Genomic DNA, 20,966 nt, shown 5'->3' on the forward strand with positions numbered 1-20,966 from the left:
TTCAGCCCCTGCAACAGGAGGGCTTTTTACCCCAATAGCTATCTTTTCATTTATTAGATATAAATTGGATACATACATTTGTAACATTTAAAAAATTTAATATTAGATCAAATTAGCTCAAAATCAAACTTTAGACATGGCACGCGATGATCTCATCCAGAATATGTTGCTGTTCTTAGTGACAAACAGGTGTTTAGGAAAATGCTGCGGTAGTTTCTGTTGCTGTTCAGTGTTTTGGGAGAAAATCGAATCAAATGTGCCTTTTAACCCCGTATGTGTCTGGTACACCACGACATCACACATAAAAAACATCACATACAGACATTGCATAATCTAGTTTTTAAAGTCAAAGTCAAAGTTCTGCATGCTAAAAATGACTTATCAGTCGTGCAGTCCTGACCTTTGATGTCGCAGTATTGCTCTGTCAAAACAACACGGTCTACAGAAGTAACCGTTTTACAGAGTGTCAGAGTCTGAAGAGCGTTTTGAGTTTGAGCATCGGTTCAGATGACAGAGTGACGGAAACTCGCGGGTCAGCGAAGGGCGTCGCGCGGTGGATAAAAGACAGCTGATACAGGGTGTTCAGAAAAGCTTTTGCGGCCCTTACGGTGCCCTGACCGGCCAACAACTCTTATTTTTGTGGATACGAACTGGTCCGAACTGGAAAACATGCTGTTTTGGCACACACATCCCGAAACTTATCAACAGCACGCGCAAAATAATTATATAAGGTAAGTGTAGTCACTGCGCGAGAGACTTGGAATCGATGACATTAGATATTCCTCAATTCATACTCAAATATTTTCTTTATAATAAATAATCTTTATACGTATTCAGCTAAATTTAATTGCCACAAATTTTATTTTATTTTATTTTTATCATTACACATTCAGTATTTGGCATGAATTTGTTCACCTGTAGACTGTTGGACAAATTAATTAGAAAGTGATAATTTAAGATGTATAATTGTTAGATAATAACTTCATTAAGTAGCCTGCAGTTTTCACTCAACACAATTATTGAGTATTTATTTATTTATATGAATAGTCAACTGATTTTATAGGTGTTTGACAGTAAAGTGTACTGCTTGACACTGCTTTAATAATATCAATTAATAAAATATTAGTACATTTTTGGTAACACTATACAATAATACTAATACAATAAGGTTCAATTTGTTAACATTAGTTAAAAACATTAGTTAACATGAACAAACAATGAACAATACTTTGTAATTAATGTTAATATTAACAGCTACTAATAATTTTTTTAATCAAAAGTTGCATTTCTTAACATTAGTTAATGCACTATGAACTAACATGAACAATAAGCAATTCACAATTGTATTTTTATTTACTAACATTAACAAAGATTAATAAATGCTGTAAAAATATATATTGTTAATTGTTTGTTCATGATACTTAATGCATTTACTAATGTTAACAAATGGAACCTTATTTTAAAGTATTACCAAATTTTAATTTGTGATATAAAAATAATAAAAGCCTAGCATTTATTAGCCCAGAGGAAAACCAAGTCAGTCCATCCACACTCCAAAAAAATAAAAAATAAAAAAAAAAGCCTATTTTTTTATATATAAACTTAGATATATTTAAGTTTAATTCATTTAATTTTTTTTAAAGATTACTCAATTCAATTTGATGGAATTTTGTAATTGATATGCGTAAATCTTAAAAATAGGCTAAAATACTTTTTGAGTCCACATGCTGTGCTCTTGTATAGACAGTGCTGTGGTGAATGATTATGGTATTCCAATGTACTCCAATGAATATCATGGTATAAAAAATAAATAAATAATAATAAAAAAACATGTTAGTACCATGGTATTTTTTCGTTACCGTGATGTCTTGGCCATGGTACGTTTTGAGCTACTACATTATGTATCTCTTATTTTCTGTCAGAGATGCTCTTGCTCCATTTCTAAAGCACAAGGAAGAGCAGCAGTCAGCTGAGAATGGAGTGGCTCCTTTTCATTACGTGCTGTGTGCAGCCACATCCCCAGCTGTCAAACTCCAGGACGAAACACTCACCTATCTGAATCAAGGTACTGTTCAATAACTAACCTAAGGGAGTTCTTTTAATATATGTGGATAGTGATTATGGTCTCTATTCTGTTTTGGAGACAAGTTTTTGTGGTAAGACTAAGGTTATTTTCAAATAAGATGAATAGTTGAGGTGTTGCTATCTAGGAAGACCTTTAATAACACCAGAACAGAGCATATTACAGACTATGGTTCTTCTAAACCTATTCGCATTTGAAAAGTGTGCTTATTAAAGCATGGGTAATGAATCTCCCAAAAAGTACAGGTATGAACTTTGAAATGGTTGCAAAATTACTTTGCTCCTTTACATTTAATGAATTCATTTCTGTCTGGTTCAGTTAACATTGCTAATATTTTTAATCATATGAGCATTGGCAGATGTGGTTTATGATTATCCAAGTTGTTGGCCCCACTGTCCTTTAATCTATAAAAGATGGTCTTTTTTCCATTTTAATCAGGTTTGTTTTAATGCACTCTAGGTCAGTCCTATGAAATCTGCATGCTTAATAGACAACTAGTGGAGTATACAGATATAAGCAGCAAATATGTCAAGGTAGGTTAAAGGTATTCTGTATGTATTTGCTGACTATGCACCAATTTTTTTTTTTTTTTTTTTTTCTGTATGCATCTCCTATCTATACACGTGTCTACTCAGTCTTGCCCTCCACATTAGAGGTTGAGTGCCATTGCCACACCACACATTTTCAGCCTCCACTTTTCACAAGTTTGGCTTGGCAAAATTCTAACATTACTGCTCAGCCAAATTCACAAAATGATGCCATGTTTTGTATTTATGAGTTACAATTAATTATATAAGCTTAATAAAACAACAGATAGGGTGTTGTGTGAAGGTGTATTACAAACAATGTTCATATAACTCTTTGTAAAGTTTATTATTATTATTACTATTATTTTAGTTCAAGATGCCAATGGTTTGTATATGCCCTTTGCATTAATTTTCTTGAAAATTCTTAATGCTTCTCATGACTGTCCGTCAAACATTGATGTACTCCCAATAAGATATCAAATACGCTGTATATTTGGCTCAAGACAAAGGATGCCGTTGGTAGATTCAATTAAAAATCTCTTGGTGGGAAAAAATGTTTTGTAGTTGTTAGGCTGTTGCACAATGGCATGGATGTATAGACAGCCACTCTGGCAATAGGTGGCTTATTTCAGGTCTTGAATATAAACATCTGAATGTAAATGTCTGCAGTCTTATAGGTTGTTCATTTTATTATTAGTGTTCATAGTTAAATAATTAAAGATAATTATAAACATTTGAGGCTCTACTCTTAAGTTAAGCAGTCATAACTGCCTGGCTTGAACCGTTAATACATGTGGGGTGCTCTCTTGACAGTGTTGTACTATCCTAATACTGTTTGTTTGTAGAGCATGGTGCGTGTGGTGTTCCATGACAGACGGCTGCAGTACACAGAGCATCAACAGCTGGAGGGATGGAGATGGAACCGTCCAGGAGACAGAATCCTGGATATAGGTGACTCAAAACCTTACAAGTTACTTAAGGGCTCTGCTTCCCCTAATTAGTGTCATTTGTCTAAAATGTCTTCAACTCTGGAGGTATATGAATGATTCTTCGATTATGATGAACTTTTCTGTCCCCTTTGATGATTTTGAAGAAATCATTTAATGTTAAAAGTATAGATTATGCTAGCTTTAAACTTGTTAGCATTTCTTCTCATTTAGAAGAGTGTTGAAAGATGACATTTGACATTCTCAATTTTGGGCTTGTCCCCAAAGGCTTGTCCACCTTTTTCTCAGAAAAGTTAAAAAATTTGAATTACCATCATTACACATAATTACCGTCACACACAATTCCAAAAATCCATACCATCACACATTTACACCAAAATTCACTTGAAGCTTGATCAATGCCACAATGAGATCTTTATTCCAGCACATTTTATAAATGGTTTGATGTTATAGATGAAATATAGTTTGAAGACATTTTTCAAGATTTCAAGGACCGGTAGTCAAAGTGCTCCTTATTGTTAAGTTTTGCTTCATCTGTTCTGTTGTGTTCAGATGTTCCCCTGTCAGTGGGCATAATGGAACCTCAAGCACATCCACTCCAGCTCAACACCATTGAATTCCTATGGAATCCTGACAAAAATGCCTCTGTGTTCATTCAGGTATGTGTTCCTGAAATTCAATCTCTCTCTGACCTTCCTAATAATTTTCTAAAGAGAGTATCACCAGCAATAACTTCTCTTTTTCTTTATATGCAGGTCAACTGCATTAGCACTGAGTTCACTCCTAGAAAGCATGGTGGAGAGAAAGGAGTTTCCTTCCGCATTCAAATAGACACCTTCGCAGCCAATGAGCATGGAGAATACATAGAATATATGCACTCTGCCAGCTGCCAGGTCAAAGTGTTCAAGGTTGAGCTACCAGTTCCTATAGACTCAGATAGAAATACACTCACTGAGCACTTTAAGGAACACTTGTACATCTATAGTTATTCATCCGATTATCTAATCAGCCAATTGTATGGCAGAAGTGCAGTGCATAAAATCATGCAGACACGGGTAAGGAGCTTCAGTTAATGTTCACATCTTACTATCAGAATGGGGAAAAAATGTGATCTCAGTGATTTCGACCATAGCATGATTGTTGGTGCCAGACGGGCTGGTTTGAGTATTTCTATAACTGCTGATCTCCTGGAATTTTCACGTACAACAGTCTGTAGAGTTTACTCAGAATGCTGCTAAAAACAAAAAACATCCAGTGAGTGGCAGTTCTGCGAATGGAAATGCCTTGTTGATGAGAGAGGTCAATGGAGAATGGCCAGACTGGTTCGAGCTGACAGAAAGGCTACGGTAACTCAGATAACCCCTCTGTACAATTTTAGTGAGCAGAAAAGCATCTCAGAATGCACAACACGTCGTACATTGAGCCAGATGGGCTACAACAGCAGAAGACCACATCGGGTTCCACTTCTGTCAGCCAAGAACAGAACGCTGAGGCTGCAGTGGGACTACCATCTGTGTACCTCAGCAGAAATCAAGATTCATCAGATCAGGCTATGTTTTTCCAGTATTCAACTGTCCAGTTTTGGTGAGCTTGTGCCCACGGCAGCCTCAGCTTTCTGTCTGGAGCTTCATTAACTGAAGCTCCTGACCCGTATCTGCATTTTCTTTTGCATTGCACTGCTGCCACACGATTGGCTGATTAGGTAATCTAATGAATAAGGTGTACAGGTGTTCCTAATAAAGTGTTCGGTGAGTGTAGATATGTGAAATAACTTTAAAGATTTAGTGCATAAGGGGCGGTTCACAACAAACTCATTATGCGTCCGTCCGCACTGTTTTTCAAATTTGTTTTTCTACGTAAACATGCGCTACACTGACATCTATCACCATTGCACCATGTCTCGCTGTTTGTTTTTTTCAGCATCTTGCACAGGAGCACCATGTTTTTTAGCTGCCTTGTTAAGTTAAGAACAACTTCAATTTTTAAAAACATGTCTCAAGACACGTATTCTACTCTATTCGTGGCATTGTGTCCAGAATTTTTCAGGACGCCTTTGTTGTGAATGGCTTCTAATTTTTTTTTGTAAAAATACTTACAATTGCAGTTGTTTCTCTTTCAGTTTAATGTGGAGACTGGAGAGACAACTAAATTAAATAAAATAAAACACTTTTTAAAAATGCACATTTGACACACTTGAAAATGTGAGGAAGTGCTTATTCTAATTGATTTCAGTTTTATTCTCAAGCCAAAAGGTGCAGATCGCAAACTCAAGACTGACAGAGAGAAGATTGAGAAAAAGAGTGCTCTGGATAGAGAAAAATATCAACCATCTTATAAAACTACTGTGCTCACTGAGGTACGACATCTCCCTTAACTTAATTGTACTCGGTTGAAAACCTAGTGGCCACATAGCTCCACAGAAAGCTCTGCAGATCTCAGCTGAATTAGAATGCTTGTCATTCACCACAATTTACACATTCCCCAGCCCATAGGTGTTTGTTTATTAAATATTTAGGCTAATTTAATAATGCTTTCAACTACCAATAAGAGTACTCTCAGCTCCATTTAACACATTTTGATCCATTCCACAGAATTCCACAGGTTTTTTCCCCAAGTTATGGCAAAAAGCATTTAAATAGTCCATATATTTCTGGTCATGAGGCATCATAATGAATGCATGTTTAACTAGGACTTTCTGTGCATTTGTTAATGACTGATATCTTTCTAGCTGGTGATCCACATCAGGACTGCATGACTAATATTTTCCATGCCTCCCTTTAACTGGCCATAGTGAAATATTAAGCTGTCTTGCACAAGCAAGATGTGACTAAAACCCACATGATTGCTTTTTGGACCAAAGCAATCCATGTTGAGAATGAGTGCAAGAGGTGGGGCTGAAACAGCCACCAGGTAGATGATTTCCTGTTCTTTATTTCAGTGCTCATCTTGGCCTGATGCCCCTTCTGTCAACAGTACAAGGAACACTCCATCTCCTGGTTATCACAGCTCTCATACTTCATACAGCTTCCCAGAGGGGTGAGTCCTGGAATTGGCCGTGCTCTTCTTTCTCCTAATCAGTATAAAACCACATCATGACTCTTTTCCAAAACCAAGTAACCACCTAAATAGGCTGCTGCCTTCTAAAGCATCCTAAACTGAATTGCAATCTCATAAATGATGCATTTGGAATGCTCTACGTTGGCAGCAACTCACTGCATCATACAAATAGCACTAGTATTGGCATTAGCCTGTTGCTAAGCTGACAACACAATACTCTAATAAGCATACAAATATACAGCACTAACAAATATCGCATAAAGCAGTACAATTTTAATATGTTGCAAACTTTTTTAGATACTTTTCTGTGTTATGTTTCAGAATGAATGATATTTTAATTGACATTTGTCTCGTGTCATCCAAAAAAATTTGTCGCTGAGCTCTTCACAATGCAATGCAGCCAGTGAATATGTGAACACATCAAGGGCCAAGAACTGTACATATACGTAACTGGCAACTGCTCTCTCATCTTATCGTGTTATAGAAACTGTTCTCCAAACCAGCAGGGGGAGCTATTCCTGCCCAGCTGCTCTGATGTAAGTAAAGTGGGCTGGTTAACGTAATGGGTCATGTCGTGCATTTTTGTTTGCTTTTATTTTTTTACTTGAGGTTTACTTATGTTAGTAAAGTTTTTTGCACACAAAAAAATAGCCACATGTGGAACTGTTTTCTGCATTCAGGAACTTCGTTTAAATAAATTTAAGCCACTCATTCCTAACGTTGGAATCCTTCGGAAGGCTATGCAGAAATGCAGTTGTTCCACAACCAGGAATACAACAACATCTGGGGACCTTACTCATCATCTTCATCTTTTCATTGGTTAAAAGCAAACTACAGTAACAATAGTACCACTTTCCGTGTATGAGAACCTCTGCCGCTCTCTCTCTGTCAATTCACCATGACGACTGAGTATGTTGTGGAGGTGGAGATATTCAAATGACACTGCAATATGACGTTTCAAAACGTGTCGTTTTTGTAGGGTGGAAAGAATAAATGCTCTTTATTGACTGGAGAGGAAGCTTTGAGTTCTGAAACTTGTATGTTTTTATAGTACAATGACCTTTTATATGTCAAAATATCAAGGAAAATGTCATTTCTCATGACATGACCCCTTTAATGCCGTGGTCTCTTATCTTTATAGGTGTGTGTGTGAGGACATGGATGATGCTATACTCATTACACGGATTCTTCTTCTTTTTGCCATGTAGCACCTGTTGCCATCTTCCTCCACACAAGACACACAGCAGTGGCTCCATCGAAACAGGTTCTCCTCTTTCTGCAGGCTCTTCTTGGGCTTCTCAGGTGAGCTGAAATATTTCACAGGGCTTGAGTTATAGGGTCTGTACCAAAGCCTCAAAAGTGCCTTGCTGTCTACTGCCTACATAGGCAGCTGCCTTCTAAATTTATACTTACAGCTTCGCTTAATTCGCATACAAATGATGACAAAATGCAATTAACTGAATAACGACGATCCGTGCACAACTCTGATCAATACTTTTTGGTATTGAATTAAGTCTATTTGTTATCAACATTTCTATTGCTTTGTCCGCCATCTTGGATGGATTTTTACTCTGAGCTTGTCGCAATGCATTATGGAATTGCCTTCTCCGGGAAGGGTACATGCAATCTTAGGAGCAGCCTTCATGTCGGGATTTTGTCTATGCTGCCTATGTAGACAGCTCCTAGGTTTTGGCACAGAACTAGAGTAATGAATTGACAACCCTTTTTAATCCTTGTTAATGCTATAGGTTCTGATTTGCTAAAAATTGGTAGAGATGACTTAATTCAGATCTGTGGTCCAGCTGACGGGATCCGTCTTTTCAATGCAATCAAAGGGAGGTGAGCTGTCTTAGTGTTGTTATCACACACTTTTCATTAGTCACCATGATTCATCCAAAGATGGGGCCCAAACATGTATTTGACACTGTTCATACACATGTTTGCTGTTTGACCTGTCTGCTTCAATGTCCTTCAGGTGTATACAACCACGTCTTACTGTCTATGTATCTCAGCTACAGCACAGGAACCAAGCACACACCAAAGCAGGGGGTGATGATGGTAGGAGACCTCAAAATGTCCTTTTATCTTATTTGTGACATGCAAAATACTGTTTTGAGGCATTCAGGATTGCTTATAACACTCTGGCTCTAATTGTTTTTGTCTGTAGTGTACCATGCCCTCTACCTAGAGAACCTTACTGTCCTTGAGCTCACTGAGAAGATAGCCAATCTATATAATGTTCCCTCACAACAAATTAATCATGTATACAGACAGGGCCCAACAGGGATCCACATCTTGGTGTCAGATGAGGTAAGAGGTCAGAGAGTGCTTGAAATTAGATTAAGACATTCCAGAGACTAGAGATCATTTAGGCACCATTGGTTATATAACCTGTGAAAAGTGTAGTCCTTCAAAAGCACAAATAGTAGCAGATTTTGTATTTGGATATCAAGAGATTTTGACCACGTGGCTCCTTAGCTACTATCTTTAAAAGCCCCAGGCTTGAGATCTTTGTAGCTGACATAATTTCTGACCAGATCTATCAGGTAAAACAAATAATATGTTCTCCTAGAAGTTAAAAATAAACAAATAAATAAATAAATTAAAATAATATTTTTTCCCCCAAAACAATCGTAACAAATATTTTTATTTTATTATAAATAATAATTTATAATTGTGCAAAAATAGCCACTATAATAGAAAATGAGACTGCATACGGCAATGGAAGAAAGGTGCCTGAAGTTGTTCCTGGCGGGCTCTGTAAGACTCAAACCTGGTTTATATCAAAGTCTTTCTAGCAAATCAGTTCTCTGTCAGCCATCTTTGGAACTCTCTCGGGAGGCTATTTCCAGTCATGCCAGTGCAGCTACTTGAATGGGAAAAGACCGAAATCTCCTAAACGGATGGTCAAGATTACGATCAAAGGACATATTTCAAATCAGCAGTAACATCTGACAACACTGTTATCATAAATTGTGCTTCTTTACCTCAGATTACGCTAAAAAACAAAATGTTCTCGGCTTGTATAGCTAAGGCGCATGCGCGTTGTTGAGTTGATTGACAGGCAGTGTCTGTATCTAAATGGCTCTTTCAACTATGAGGCAGGACTTCCTTTCTACATCCGTTGACCGCTGGCTGCTGTTGGGTGTTCCAGTTTCTTCCATTCATTTTAATAGAAGAGGCCCATCTCTGCTAAATAATCTCCGTTTATACTTGATGCAGCCGCTTGTTCACGAGCTTGCGCATGGCAAAAAATTACGTCATCACAACGTTGACAGAAGTGCGCGTTGACAACGCAAGCCCTCATTTCACGCGGTAGTGCACTATGGCAAGTATGGCAAGCCATGAGTCTCAGAATAACGTGATAGTTTTAACGCGTGTACATCTAAAACGGTATATTTTGCGGTGTTCTAAACAACTATAAAGCCGTAAAATACACCATAGTAATTTCAAATTATGTAAAAAATGCTCAAAAATAGTTGTTTAGTGTATGTGAAAAGCACCACTTTTTATGCTGTTTGGCTTGGAAAATGACGCAGTAAAAAAAACGCTGTTCCCAACCGAATCAATTCAGTTCACTTGACATTGCAATGAGCGCTATGGGGAAATTCTTTTTGCACGACCTAGTTGAAAACCTTGAATCATAACGACAATCAATGATGTTTGAGCCCCGCCCCTTTAGGCGCACATTTTCCCTATATAAGTGGGCGATCAAACATCATTTCTTCAGAATTTTCTTCCTTCAAGACCGTCATCATCTCATCTTGACTACACATCTGGATCAGCCCTCTCTTCGCCATCGACGGGCACCCATCAGCGGACAGGATTCCCTGCAGACGCATCAGGACATTCTTCACCTAACTCTCAGTGCCTGCAGTGAAGAAGTATCTCCGCCTCACCGCCGGATTGGGTTCTTCGCTCAGCGAGACATCTACCTGCTTCCCGCAGCATCCAGGCAGGAGCTGTATCTTTTGATATATATGTAATATTCCATCCAAGTGATGTAAAACACTCAATAAAAGAGCCGCTTGTGTGTACGCGTCTTTTTAAAGATGTCGTATCACAAGTGTTCCTGTGAGAGACACATCGCTCCATCAGACCAACATGAGAGCTGCGTTCGCTGCCTGGGCTTCACCCATGCCGAAGCAGCTCTCATTGAGACAGACTGCCCTCACTGTGAGGACATGAGTCTAAAGACGCTCCGCTCTAGGGTCACCCTCGTTCTGAGGGACGATTCCGCCTCCCGTGCCCTCCCGACCGCTTCCTCTGTGTTAAATATCAAGGGACCACATGAGGAAGCAAGGTGGGGCCGCATGGTAGAGATGGAAGAACCCGAGGAGGATCTCGTGCTGGCACAAGTCCCACGAGTCCCTCAATCTTCCCACGCAGCGTCTTCGCCAGTGCAGTACGCACGTGACGACCTCCGACCCTCTATGAATGAGCATGGTGTTGTCATATTTGGCAGGTCTGATGATGATAATGATGCCGTGTCCCTCGCAGCATTGGAGAATGGTCCATGAAGGATGTTTCAGCCCCTACCCCCAGCGAGGGCGAGGAGCGCGCACTGGCCATTAATACGAGTTACTCCGCGTCATTGCGTGGGCAGTCGAGAAGCTCGGGATTCCTGAACGCCATCCGCTGTCAAAAGACCAAAGTTCGGAAAGCAGTAATGTTCTTCCCTGAGTGGCCTACTATGCGCGTGCCCAGACTGGAGTGACTGCCGTCCTCAGGCTTATTTTAGCATCTTTGTACTGTGACACAAATAGTGCTGTCAGCCCCCATCGGGAAGAATCCCCCTGGAAGTATAGTGTTTATAGGAATCTAGAGCTCCTGACTTTTTCTATTATGTTTTGACACACCCTTCCCCGCTATTCTCGCCGGCAATGAGACAGTTTTTATTGCAACGCTTCCTTGCATTGCTTGAATAGCGTGCGTACCTTGTAGTGGCTTCTAGACGTGCGCTGAAGGCTGAAAAAGCTCTTTCTTCCTCTCCAACCAAACTCACTCGCCGTGATAACCACGGGATATTGGTGTCTGTTGTTAGCTCATTCGAGCCTTTACACTATTAGCGCTGTGCACAGATGCGTGACACACTCTGAGTGAGAAGCTGCTGTCTTCCAGGTAAACATTAACTGAAGCTCCTGACTCGTATCTGAATGATTTTATGCACTGCTGCCACACGATTGGCTGATTAGATAATCACATGGATGATTGTTGGTGCCAGATGGGCTGGTTTGAGTATTTCTGTAACTGCTGATCTCCTTAGATTTTCACATACAACAGTCTCTAGAATTTACTCCGAATGGTGCCAAAAACAAAAAACATCCTGTGAGGGGCAGTTCTGCGGACAGAAATTCCTTGTTGATGAGAGGTCAACAGAGAATGGCCAGACTGGTTCAAACTGACAAAGTCTACTAATATATACACTATATTGACAAAAGTATTCGCTCATCTGCCTTTAGACGCATATGAACTTAAGTGACATCCCATTCTTAATCCATTGGGTTTAATATGACGTCGGCCCACCCTTTGCAGCTATAACAGCTTCAACTCTTCTGGGAAGGCTTTCCACAAGGTTTAGGAGTGTGTTTATGGGAATTTTTGACCATTCGTCCAGAAGCGCATTTGTGAGGTCAGACACTGATGTTGGACGAGAAGGCCTGGCTCGCAGTCTTCACTCTAATTCATCCCAAAGGTGCTCTGTCGGGTTGAGGTCAGGACTCTGTGCAGGCCAGTCAAGTTCTTCCACACCAAACTCGCTCATCCATGTCTTTATGGACCTTGCTTTGTGCACTGGTGCGCAGTCATGTTGGAACAGGAAGGGGCCATCCCCAAACTGTTCCCACAAAGTTGGGAGCATGGAATTGTCCAAAATCTCTTGGTATGCTGAAGCATTCAGAGTTCCTTTCACTGGAACTAAGGGGCCAAGCCCAGCTCCTGAAAAACAACCCCACACCATAATCCCCCTTCCACCAAACTTCACAGTTGGCACAATGCAGTCAGACAAGTACCGTTCTCCTGGCAACCGCCAAACCCAGACTCGTCCATCAGATTGCCAGATGGAGAAGCGTGATTCGTCACTCCAGAGAACGCGTCTCCACTGCTCTAGAGTCCAGTGGCGGCATGCTTTACACCACTGCATCCGACGCTTTGCATTGCACTTGGTGATGTATGGCTTGGATGCAGCTGCTCAGCCATGGAAACCCATTCCATGAAGCTCTCTACGCACTGTTCTTGAGCTAATCTGAAGGCCACATGAACTTTGGAGTTCTGTAGCGATTGACTCTGCAGAAAGTTGGCGACCTCTGCGCACTATGCGCCTCAGCATCCGCTGACTCCACTCTGTCATTTTACGTGGCCTACCACTTTGTGGCTGAGTTGCTGTCATTCCCAATCGCTTCCACTTTGTTATAATACCACTGACAGTTGACTGTGGAATATTTAGTAGCGAGGAAATTTCACGACTGGACTTGTTGCACAGGTGGCATCCTATCACAGTACCATGCTGGAATTCACTGAGCTCCTGAGAGCGGCCCATTCTTTCACAAATGTTTGTAGAAGCAGTCTGCATGCCTAGGTGCTTCATTTTATACACCTGTGGCCATGGAAGTGATTGGAACACCTGAATTCAATTATTTGGATGGGTGAGCGAATACTTTTGGCAATATAGTGTATATATATATATACACACACACACACATATACTGGCGGCCAAAAGTTTGGAATAATGTACAGATTTTGTTGTTTCGGAAGGAAAAACTGGTACTTTAATTAATCAAAGTGGCATTTAACTGATCACAAAGTATAGTCAGGACATTACTGATTTAAAAAACAGCACCATCACTATTTGAAAAAAGTCATTTTTGATCAAATCTAGACAGGCCCCATTTTCAGCAGCCATCACTCCAACACCTTATCCTTGAGTAATCATGCTAAATTGCTAATTTGATACTAGAAAATCACTTGCCATTATATCGAACACAGCTGAAAGATATTTGGTTCATCAAATGAAGTTTAACATTGTGTTTGTTTTTGAGTTGCCACAGTATGCAATAGGCTGGCATGTCTTAAAATTAATATTAGGTCAAAAATAGCAAAAAAGAAACAGCTTTCTCTAAAAACTCGTCAGTCAATCATTGTTTTGAGGAATGAAGGCTATACAATGCTTGAAATTGCCCAAAAAGTCTACAGTCTTCAAAGACAAAGGACAACTGGCTCTAACAAGGACAGAAAGAGATGTGGAAGGCCAGATGTACAACTAAACAAGAGGATAAGTACATCAGAGTCTCTTGTTTGAGAAATAGACGCCTCACATGTCCTCAGCTGACAGCTTCATTGATTTCTACCCGCTCAACACCAGTTTCATGTACAACAGTAAAGAGAAGACTCAGGGGTGCAGGCCTTACGGGAAGAATTGCAAAGAAAAGGCCACTTCTGAAACAGAAAAACAAAAAGAAAAGGTTAGAGTGGGCAAAGAAACACAGACATTGGACAACAGATAATTGGAAAAGAGTGTTATGGATCTTAACCCCATTGAGCTTTTGTGGGATCAGCTAGACTGTAAGGTGCATGAGAAGTGCCCGACAAGACAGCCACATCAATGGCAAGTGCTACAGGAAGCATTTTCAGGTAGCAAGTGCTACATGAAATGTCACCTGAGTATCTGGATAAACTGACAGCTAGAATGCCAAGGATCTGCATTGCTGCACATGGAGGATGTTTTGATGAGAACTCTTTGAAGTAGTTTAAGAAGTTCTGAACATTTTTTTCAAATTGTAATAATAATTTTTCACGTTATTAATGTCCTGACTATACATTGTGATCAGTTGAATGCCACTTTGGTGAGTAAAAGTATCAATTTCTTTCCATAAGAGCAAAATCTGTACATTATTCCAAACTTTTGGCCTCCAGTGTATGTATAATAGATATATGTATCCTGTAAAATCACCAGCACACTTTTGCAGAAATAACCTGCAGCAGTGAACTGGTCTGGCCTGACTCAGTTCATCATTGATGGGTGAGAACACCTCAAGCTTTACTGGCTGTGAAAACCAGCAGACGGGGCTCATATACTACATAGAAAACGCCATAAAAAACGGTGTCATATGCCAAGCCAAACAGCGTAAAAAGCGGCGGTTTTCACATACACTAAACACTGTCCAAAACAGCATTTTTATGGTGTTTGAAATTACTATGGCATATTTTACGGCTTTATTGTTGTTTAGAACGCCGCAAAATATGCCATTTTAGATGTACATGTGTTTAAACTATCACGTTATTCTGAGACTCGTGGCTTGCCATAGTGCACACTCCAATTTTTGTGGCTCGGGTTAACAGTGTGCGCAGCGACGAATTCAAAAAATGAACGCATTTCTATGTAAATGCATTACAATGTCCATTTTATAAGCATAAACTATAGGAACAGTGCATTCAATCCCTTGAATGTTGCAGAGACAGACTGTACCATTGCTTTTTACATTTAAATTATTTTGTAAAGTTTGTGTGGAAAAACATTAGTTGAGTATAAAGTCAAGAAATATTCAGTAAGGATTTTATTTTACAAGGTTTATTTTAAGGCATACAATAATTTGTCTGGAGCCTTTTATTGTGTTCTGAGTAAAAAAATACTAGACTGAAATTTAAAACTTTTATTATAAAAAACTACACAGGTTAATGAAAATTTAGTCAATTGGCCTTATTCATGACATGAGCAGAACACATTTTTTGTTTAAATCGTTATTAAAAACCATGCTTGCATAAAGTGCCCTGTTCAGTTTAATGGGACAGTTTACATAACAGTGTATTTACACAAATGTTTTACTTATGTTTCATGAATAAGTTGTCAGTCCCTGCACTACATGTTTTAGGTTCCATTTCTATAGGAGTACATATGGGTGCAAGCATTTTAATGCATATTTTATAAGCAGATTGAAGTTTTATTGTAGCTGTGCCTTACATTGAATGTTGCATTGACTAGCATTGCTCTTTAGTTTTAAACTGTTTTGTATAGTTTATGAAAATGCTTTATATTGTAGCATATCTACATTTATAATTTTATAAAAGTATAAGGTCCAGAAATTTACTATAAGCATTTTATGTTTTATATTCCACCATATCTATATGCTTGTATAATTTTATAAGATCAAGAAATATACAGTAAGCATTTTATATTTTTTATATTGCACAATATCTATATGCTTGAGGTCAATAAATATACTATAAGCATTTTTAAGGTATAAAATCCAGTGCCTTTTATTGGATATTGAATAAAAACAAAACCAGACTGAAGTTTGATGCTTTAATTAAAATTTTTGTCAAGGTTTTTACAAAGCTAAATAAATACTAAATAAAATACAAAAAAAAAAAAAAAAAATTATACATAGATCAATGAAAATAATGATCCGCCATCCAAATCAAGCGAATTCACGCGGGACGCCATTGTTGTTATTTTTCTGGCAAACCACTTCTCACTGTTCTTCCTGCTGATTCAGAATACGTTTTCTCTTGACCGCCCCCTGTCATTTCATAGAATAGTACAACCGCGTATACCGCAAAAAAATAAAATAAAGGAGGCAAGTACGCCTTTCAAACAAGTTTGTCCTTGCTGGAGGAACACAACCACATCCAACGCGAGTATTCCGATTCACAAATAAATGACTCATATGAACCGATTCTTTTTAGTGAAGCACATTCAGTGTAGTCGAAAATGACTCTTATGAACCAGTTCTTTTAAGAAATCGCTCAAAAAGACTCAAAAACTGACTGACTAATTTTCCTTAAGCTAAGCTGTATTTAAAGATACATATTTGCAACAAGAATATTTGCATATTCTTTTATAAAAATAAAAAAAACATTAAAACATCACATTTCTCAGCAAATAATCAGAGTATTGGCAAGTTGCATGTAGGTTTGCCCAAATCATGTAAACCTCTTAATGTAATTATTCCTTATACTCTGATTATTGCATTATTCAGAGTATTGGTGTACATGTAAGCATAGCCAATTGTTTCTGACAAAAGTCATTAGACTTGGTCTGTGGCAGTACACTTTCCCTCAAATTCATAAACAAATTCAGTTGCTGATTGTTAAAATAGAAGATAAAGCCAGAAAATACAGTAATCAAGCATATACAGTTATACAAAAAAGAGGAACAGTGCAATGCATTTAGGTCACTCTAAATGTACTTTGCTCTTTTAGATGGTGCAGAACTTTACAGAGGAGACTAGATTCATTATCAGCACTTTAAAAGGTAACTATACTGATTATAGGCCTGTTTATCAAGCTGCAGTTTTGTATTGAAAATAAGCTCCTTGCCATTGCACAAATGAGTTGTGTTTTAAAGGCTGAACTTTGGCTGACTTTACATTAAATACAAAAAATTTGATAAGCAGGAATTTTCCACAGTGGGGTTCAAATGTGTGTCCACTTGTGAAAATGCTTCTATTTTGCACTTAATTTAATTAAAGAACATTATCAGCGTAACAATTTGAGTGAAAATTTCAATTGAAATAATTAAGATTTCAGAATTTTTTTAGTATTTAAAATGTTCGCTTTATGCTTTAATAACAGCATGCAATTGAGCTGGCATAAACTCCACAAGTTTGTGCAAAACCTGATAATCTGAGAATGCTCCAAAGTGCATCTTGTATCAAGAAAATCTGATCTTTTGTACAAAGGAGTTAAAATGGTCAAGTCACAAATTTGAAGTTTCTTTTTTACATTTTTGGGGTTAATTGGAATTTTAAACCCCAGATTTTCAATGTGGACTCAAACCTTTGGACCCCACTGCATGATATATTATACAAATCAATCATGGATTTTTAAGAAATACTTTCTGGTGGTAATAATTTTGACCTTCACGGCTCATTTAACAGGCTACTGTTAAAATGTCCACAGACTTCTTGGGATGTCTTGGTAAATGACAAGTTACAATTTAAAGGTGCACTCAGTATTTTTTTCCTCATTTATAAAAAGTTGTACTCGTTAAGAAATGAATAGTAATTTTGAAACATATGTATAAAATCACGTCCACTCACATGAGATGAAGACTCCAGTCATACCAGTAACCTTATAAAAGCTGTGTTTTTTTCTACACGGACAGGGTCCCCTCATGGGGATGACATGACCAGAGTAGGGTTGCACCAGCTGTGTGTAAGGTCTCACTTAAGTTGAGACATAATGTTCACACTAAAGGCTTAGTACCTACTAGATCGTTTGTAACTAAGTCAATGCTTAATCTGGTGGCACCGCCTGTTCTTAAGGCAAGAATTAACTAGTAATTTGTAAGCTCGCCATAAAGTAATGTGTAGTCACATAATATGATGTTTACTTGTATTACTCCAATAAGCAGCCTTCAAATTTGTACACAGAAGTGTTAAAAAGCCATGAATTTCAGCTTGATCTTGTTACGGTTGGTTCAAACCTTGTTTGCTCACGTAACTGTCAGCTGTAATAAATGATATCCCCATTAAAATACGATATGTAATAAAACAAGATTTAATTAATGGTAAATTTAGCCTATGTAAATAACAATATTCAATAACTGTATCTAAAATGAATAAGGGACAATAAATAAATACTAATACAACAGTTTGGAAAAATAGACATTTATTCATTTTAATATCTTATATATTCGTGTATGTTGAAACTTGACATCGGACAGCGTACATGCTCTGTTAGATCGGTTTCATGCTGAAGAAGTACGTTATTTACATAATGTTTTCTCCCATAAATGTAAACGAGTGTAAATGCCAACATCATCATATATGTCGAAAGGACTGAAGCCTGTCAACCAAAACATGAGCTCACTGATTTCATTAATAAGTCTGCTTTTTGATTCCATCCGTTACTCCTGGTTGGAGGCTTCTGTAAATATTTAGCTTATACGTAGGTTTACGTTCTACCTAATTTAATGGTGTAATGCTCACATATTTAGTAGTGCATAAATTGTAACTTAGTGCCCATTTACGCCACAACTAGGCTAGGTTGTAACTTACGTACAGCTGGTGCAACCGGCCCCATTTGCTTAATGTTAGTAACCATCCTGTTATTGGACACTTTCATTGATGGATTAAACTAACCATGGCTGACTGTGAATAGTGAATTTCTACAGTGGCATCTGTAACTGAAAACCGTGGATCCCTTTTCACACTTCCAGGTTTTGGAATGCATAAGTAAACCTAAATGATTTCAGGGTAAACTTCGACAGTGGTAAATGGGAGTACATGGGAGACCACGGCAAATATACATTTTGCTTACCCATTTGCTCCAACATCAAATGAAAAACGGCACTGTTACTTTTCCACAACTTTCCCAATGAAGAAAAAAATAAATAAATAGAGAGCGATGGATTACGACAGTCAGAAGAGAGAAAATGGCAAATTTTCTGTCACTCTCTCAGCAGCTGTATTAGAAACCTCATCGCATCTGTGGTAACACTTTTTAAAACTATTCTAGGTTCATTTAACACAAAGTACAATGTTATAAATTTACACTAAATAATTTTAAAATTGCAAATTAGTTAGCTATTTACACTGCTAAATAAGGCGAAATGCATCATCACAGACTGTGAAAAGGATCAGTTCTGGCATCCAGGCTCCTAGGTGTCAGTGTAAATCTAAGAGGACATGCATAAAAAATGACTGAGTGCACCTTTAAAACTGAAAACAAGAAACATAACTAAAATATTCAGAGTGTCTCCACAGAATCTCCTTTGGATTCACACTTAATTCAAAATGACCTCATGCTTTGACTTTTTGTCAAATATGGTTAATGTTGGCTGCATTTTTTTCCTGTGTGATGGCAGATGAAAGTAATGACGGCTACCGTGTTGTACTGAAGTGACCTGAGTATGCACTGCTGGAGCATAACAGATGCCTTTAGCTTATTTGTACAAGATTGTACTGTTTCAAAGTTAAATTATCACCTGCTGGAATGTGAAATTAATGTAGTATGAATGAACTGAATAAATTAATGAATGTTGATGGCTTTTGTATGAATGTAGATAACTTTTAGACATTTTTAAGAGGGAATGTTGAAAAACTCTATGGTGCAAATACGGAAGTCAGCAGCAGTGGTATTTAGTTTGTACATTTTATTTTATAGTAATTGTTTTTATTATTATTATTATTATTATTATAAATTGGCATTGTGGTGGATCATAAAACCATGTGACAGATTTTTTTATTATGATTAAAAACATGCTATAATGTGCAGAAGGCCTTACACATGTTTCGTGTTTACAAAAAACTTAAACTAAATCAAACTTAATATATTTACATGTATTAATATATTTAATGTGCAGCAGAAAAGTTGATTGGTGCTTTTGCTGAACTCCATGAGTAGTTATCTACTGAAATATGTTTTTCATAAGGGCCTCCTTGTTCATCTCTGCTGGGGAAGTCTAAATAAAGGCATTAAATGAAAAGAAATATTTTTGTGCTTTTTCTATTATGGTGCCTTTAAGGTTTGGATTTTGTGACTGATTAATGTATAGGTATTTTTATGCATAGCACCTAGAAAATGGCTAACCGGTGTTTCCCACTTTACCTTAAAATCAGTTGCTTTTGAATATTTTACAACATTTGTCTTTCAACAAAGATCTGAATATATTTGCAATTTTTCATATGTTAGATTTGGAGCATTTTCATATACATGTATTTCAGAAATATACTATGCATGTTTGGGAGTGTTACAAAGACAGATAGGCTACACTCAAAAAAACAGTTTTAAGATTTACGCATTTCAATTAAATACAATTCTATCAAATTGAATTGAGAAATAATATTAAAGAACTTTATTAATATTAAAGTTTTATTAATCTAATTTTGTTTAAAAACTAGCCTACACAAGTCCATTTGATGGAATTTTGTTATGAAATTTTAAGTGTATGCCATGTATATACATGCAGATGTATAATTGTATATATTTAATAATACACTAACAGAAGTGATATGCTGTTGAAACTTTATTGTCAATATGTAAAAACTCACTTTATTTTACACAGCAATTTTTACATTTGAAAGAATTATTAGATTTGTCCAGGTGTGATACATATTGGCTGTCAACTTCAACTATTGAGATGTAATTTCTAATGTGTACAAGTGAGCTGTCCAGGTTCAGGGCTTGTGTAATGAATTAGTCGTGAAACACAGTTTATTTACAAAAGACATTGGTCTCTACCCAGATTCTCCTACAATTCCTTTGTAGTCATGAAGTCAGTTTATTTGAGGGAGTCTTTTGTAGGGGTGATATTGTGTGCTACTCAATGGAACTACACTCCAGTGAGCAGTACTGATTCTACTGATTTTTAGTGTGCTATGCCGAAAATAGACAATATTGCTTAGCAACACA

General features: G+C 37.6%; 1 protein-coding gene across 1 annotated transcript; it reads left to right on the plus strand.

Moving 5' to 3' along the window:
* Nucleotides 1-454: 454 nt before the first annotated feature.
* tfcp2l1 (transcription factor CP2-like 1) lies at nt 455-20,412 on the plus strand. Its single transcript, XM_051711103.1, has 15 exons — nt 455-731; nt 1,923-2,065; nt 2,543-2,616; nt 3,456-3,561; nt 4,110-4,216; nt 4,313-4,465; nt 5,803-5,913; nt 6,496-6,593; nt 7,099-7,150; nt 7,823-7,916; nt 8,363-8,453; nt 8,590-8,672; nt 8,782-8,924; nt 16,812-16,863; nt 19,420-20,412. The coding sequence occupies exons 1-15, from the start codon at nt 670-672 to the stop codon at nt 19,455-19,457; spliced, it is 1,407 nt and encodes a 468-aa protein (XP_051567063.1). The 5' UTR covers nt 455-669; the 3' UTR covers nt 19,458-20,412.
* Nucleotides 20,413-20,966: the final 554 nt, after the last annotated feature.

Source organism: Myxocyprinus asiaticus, chromosome 11 (assembly GCF_019703515.2).
Source record: "Myxocyprinus asiaticus isolate MX2 ecotype Aquarium Trade chromosome 11, UBuf_Myxa_2, whole genome shotgun sequence".
Lineage (NCBI taxonomy): Eukaryota > Metazoa > Chordata > Actinopteri > Cypriniformes > Catostomidae > Myxocyprinus > Myxocyprinus asiaticus.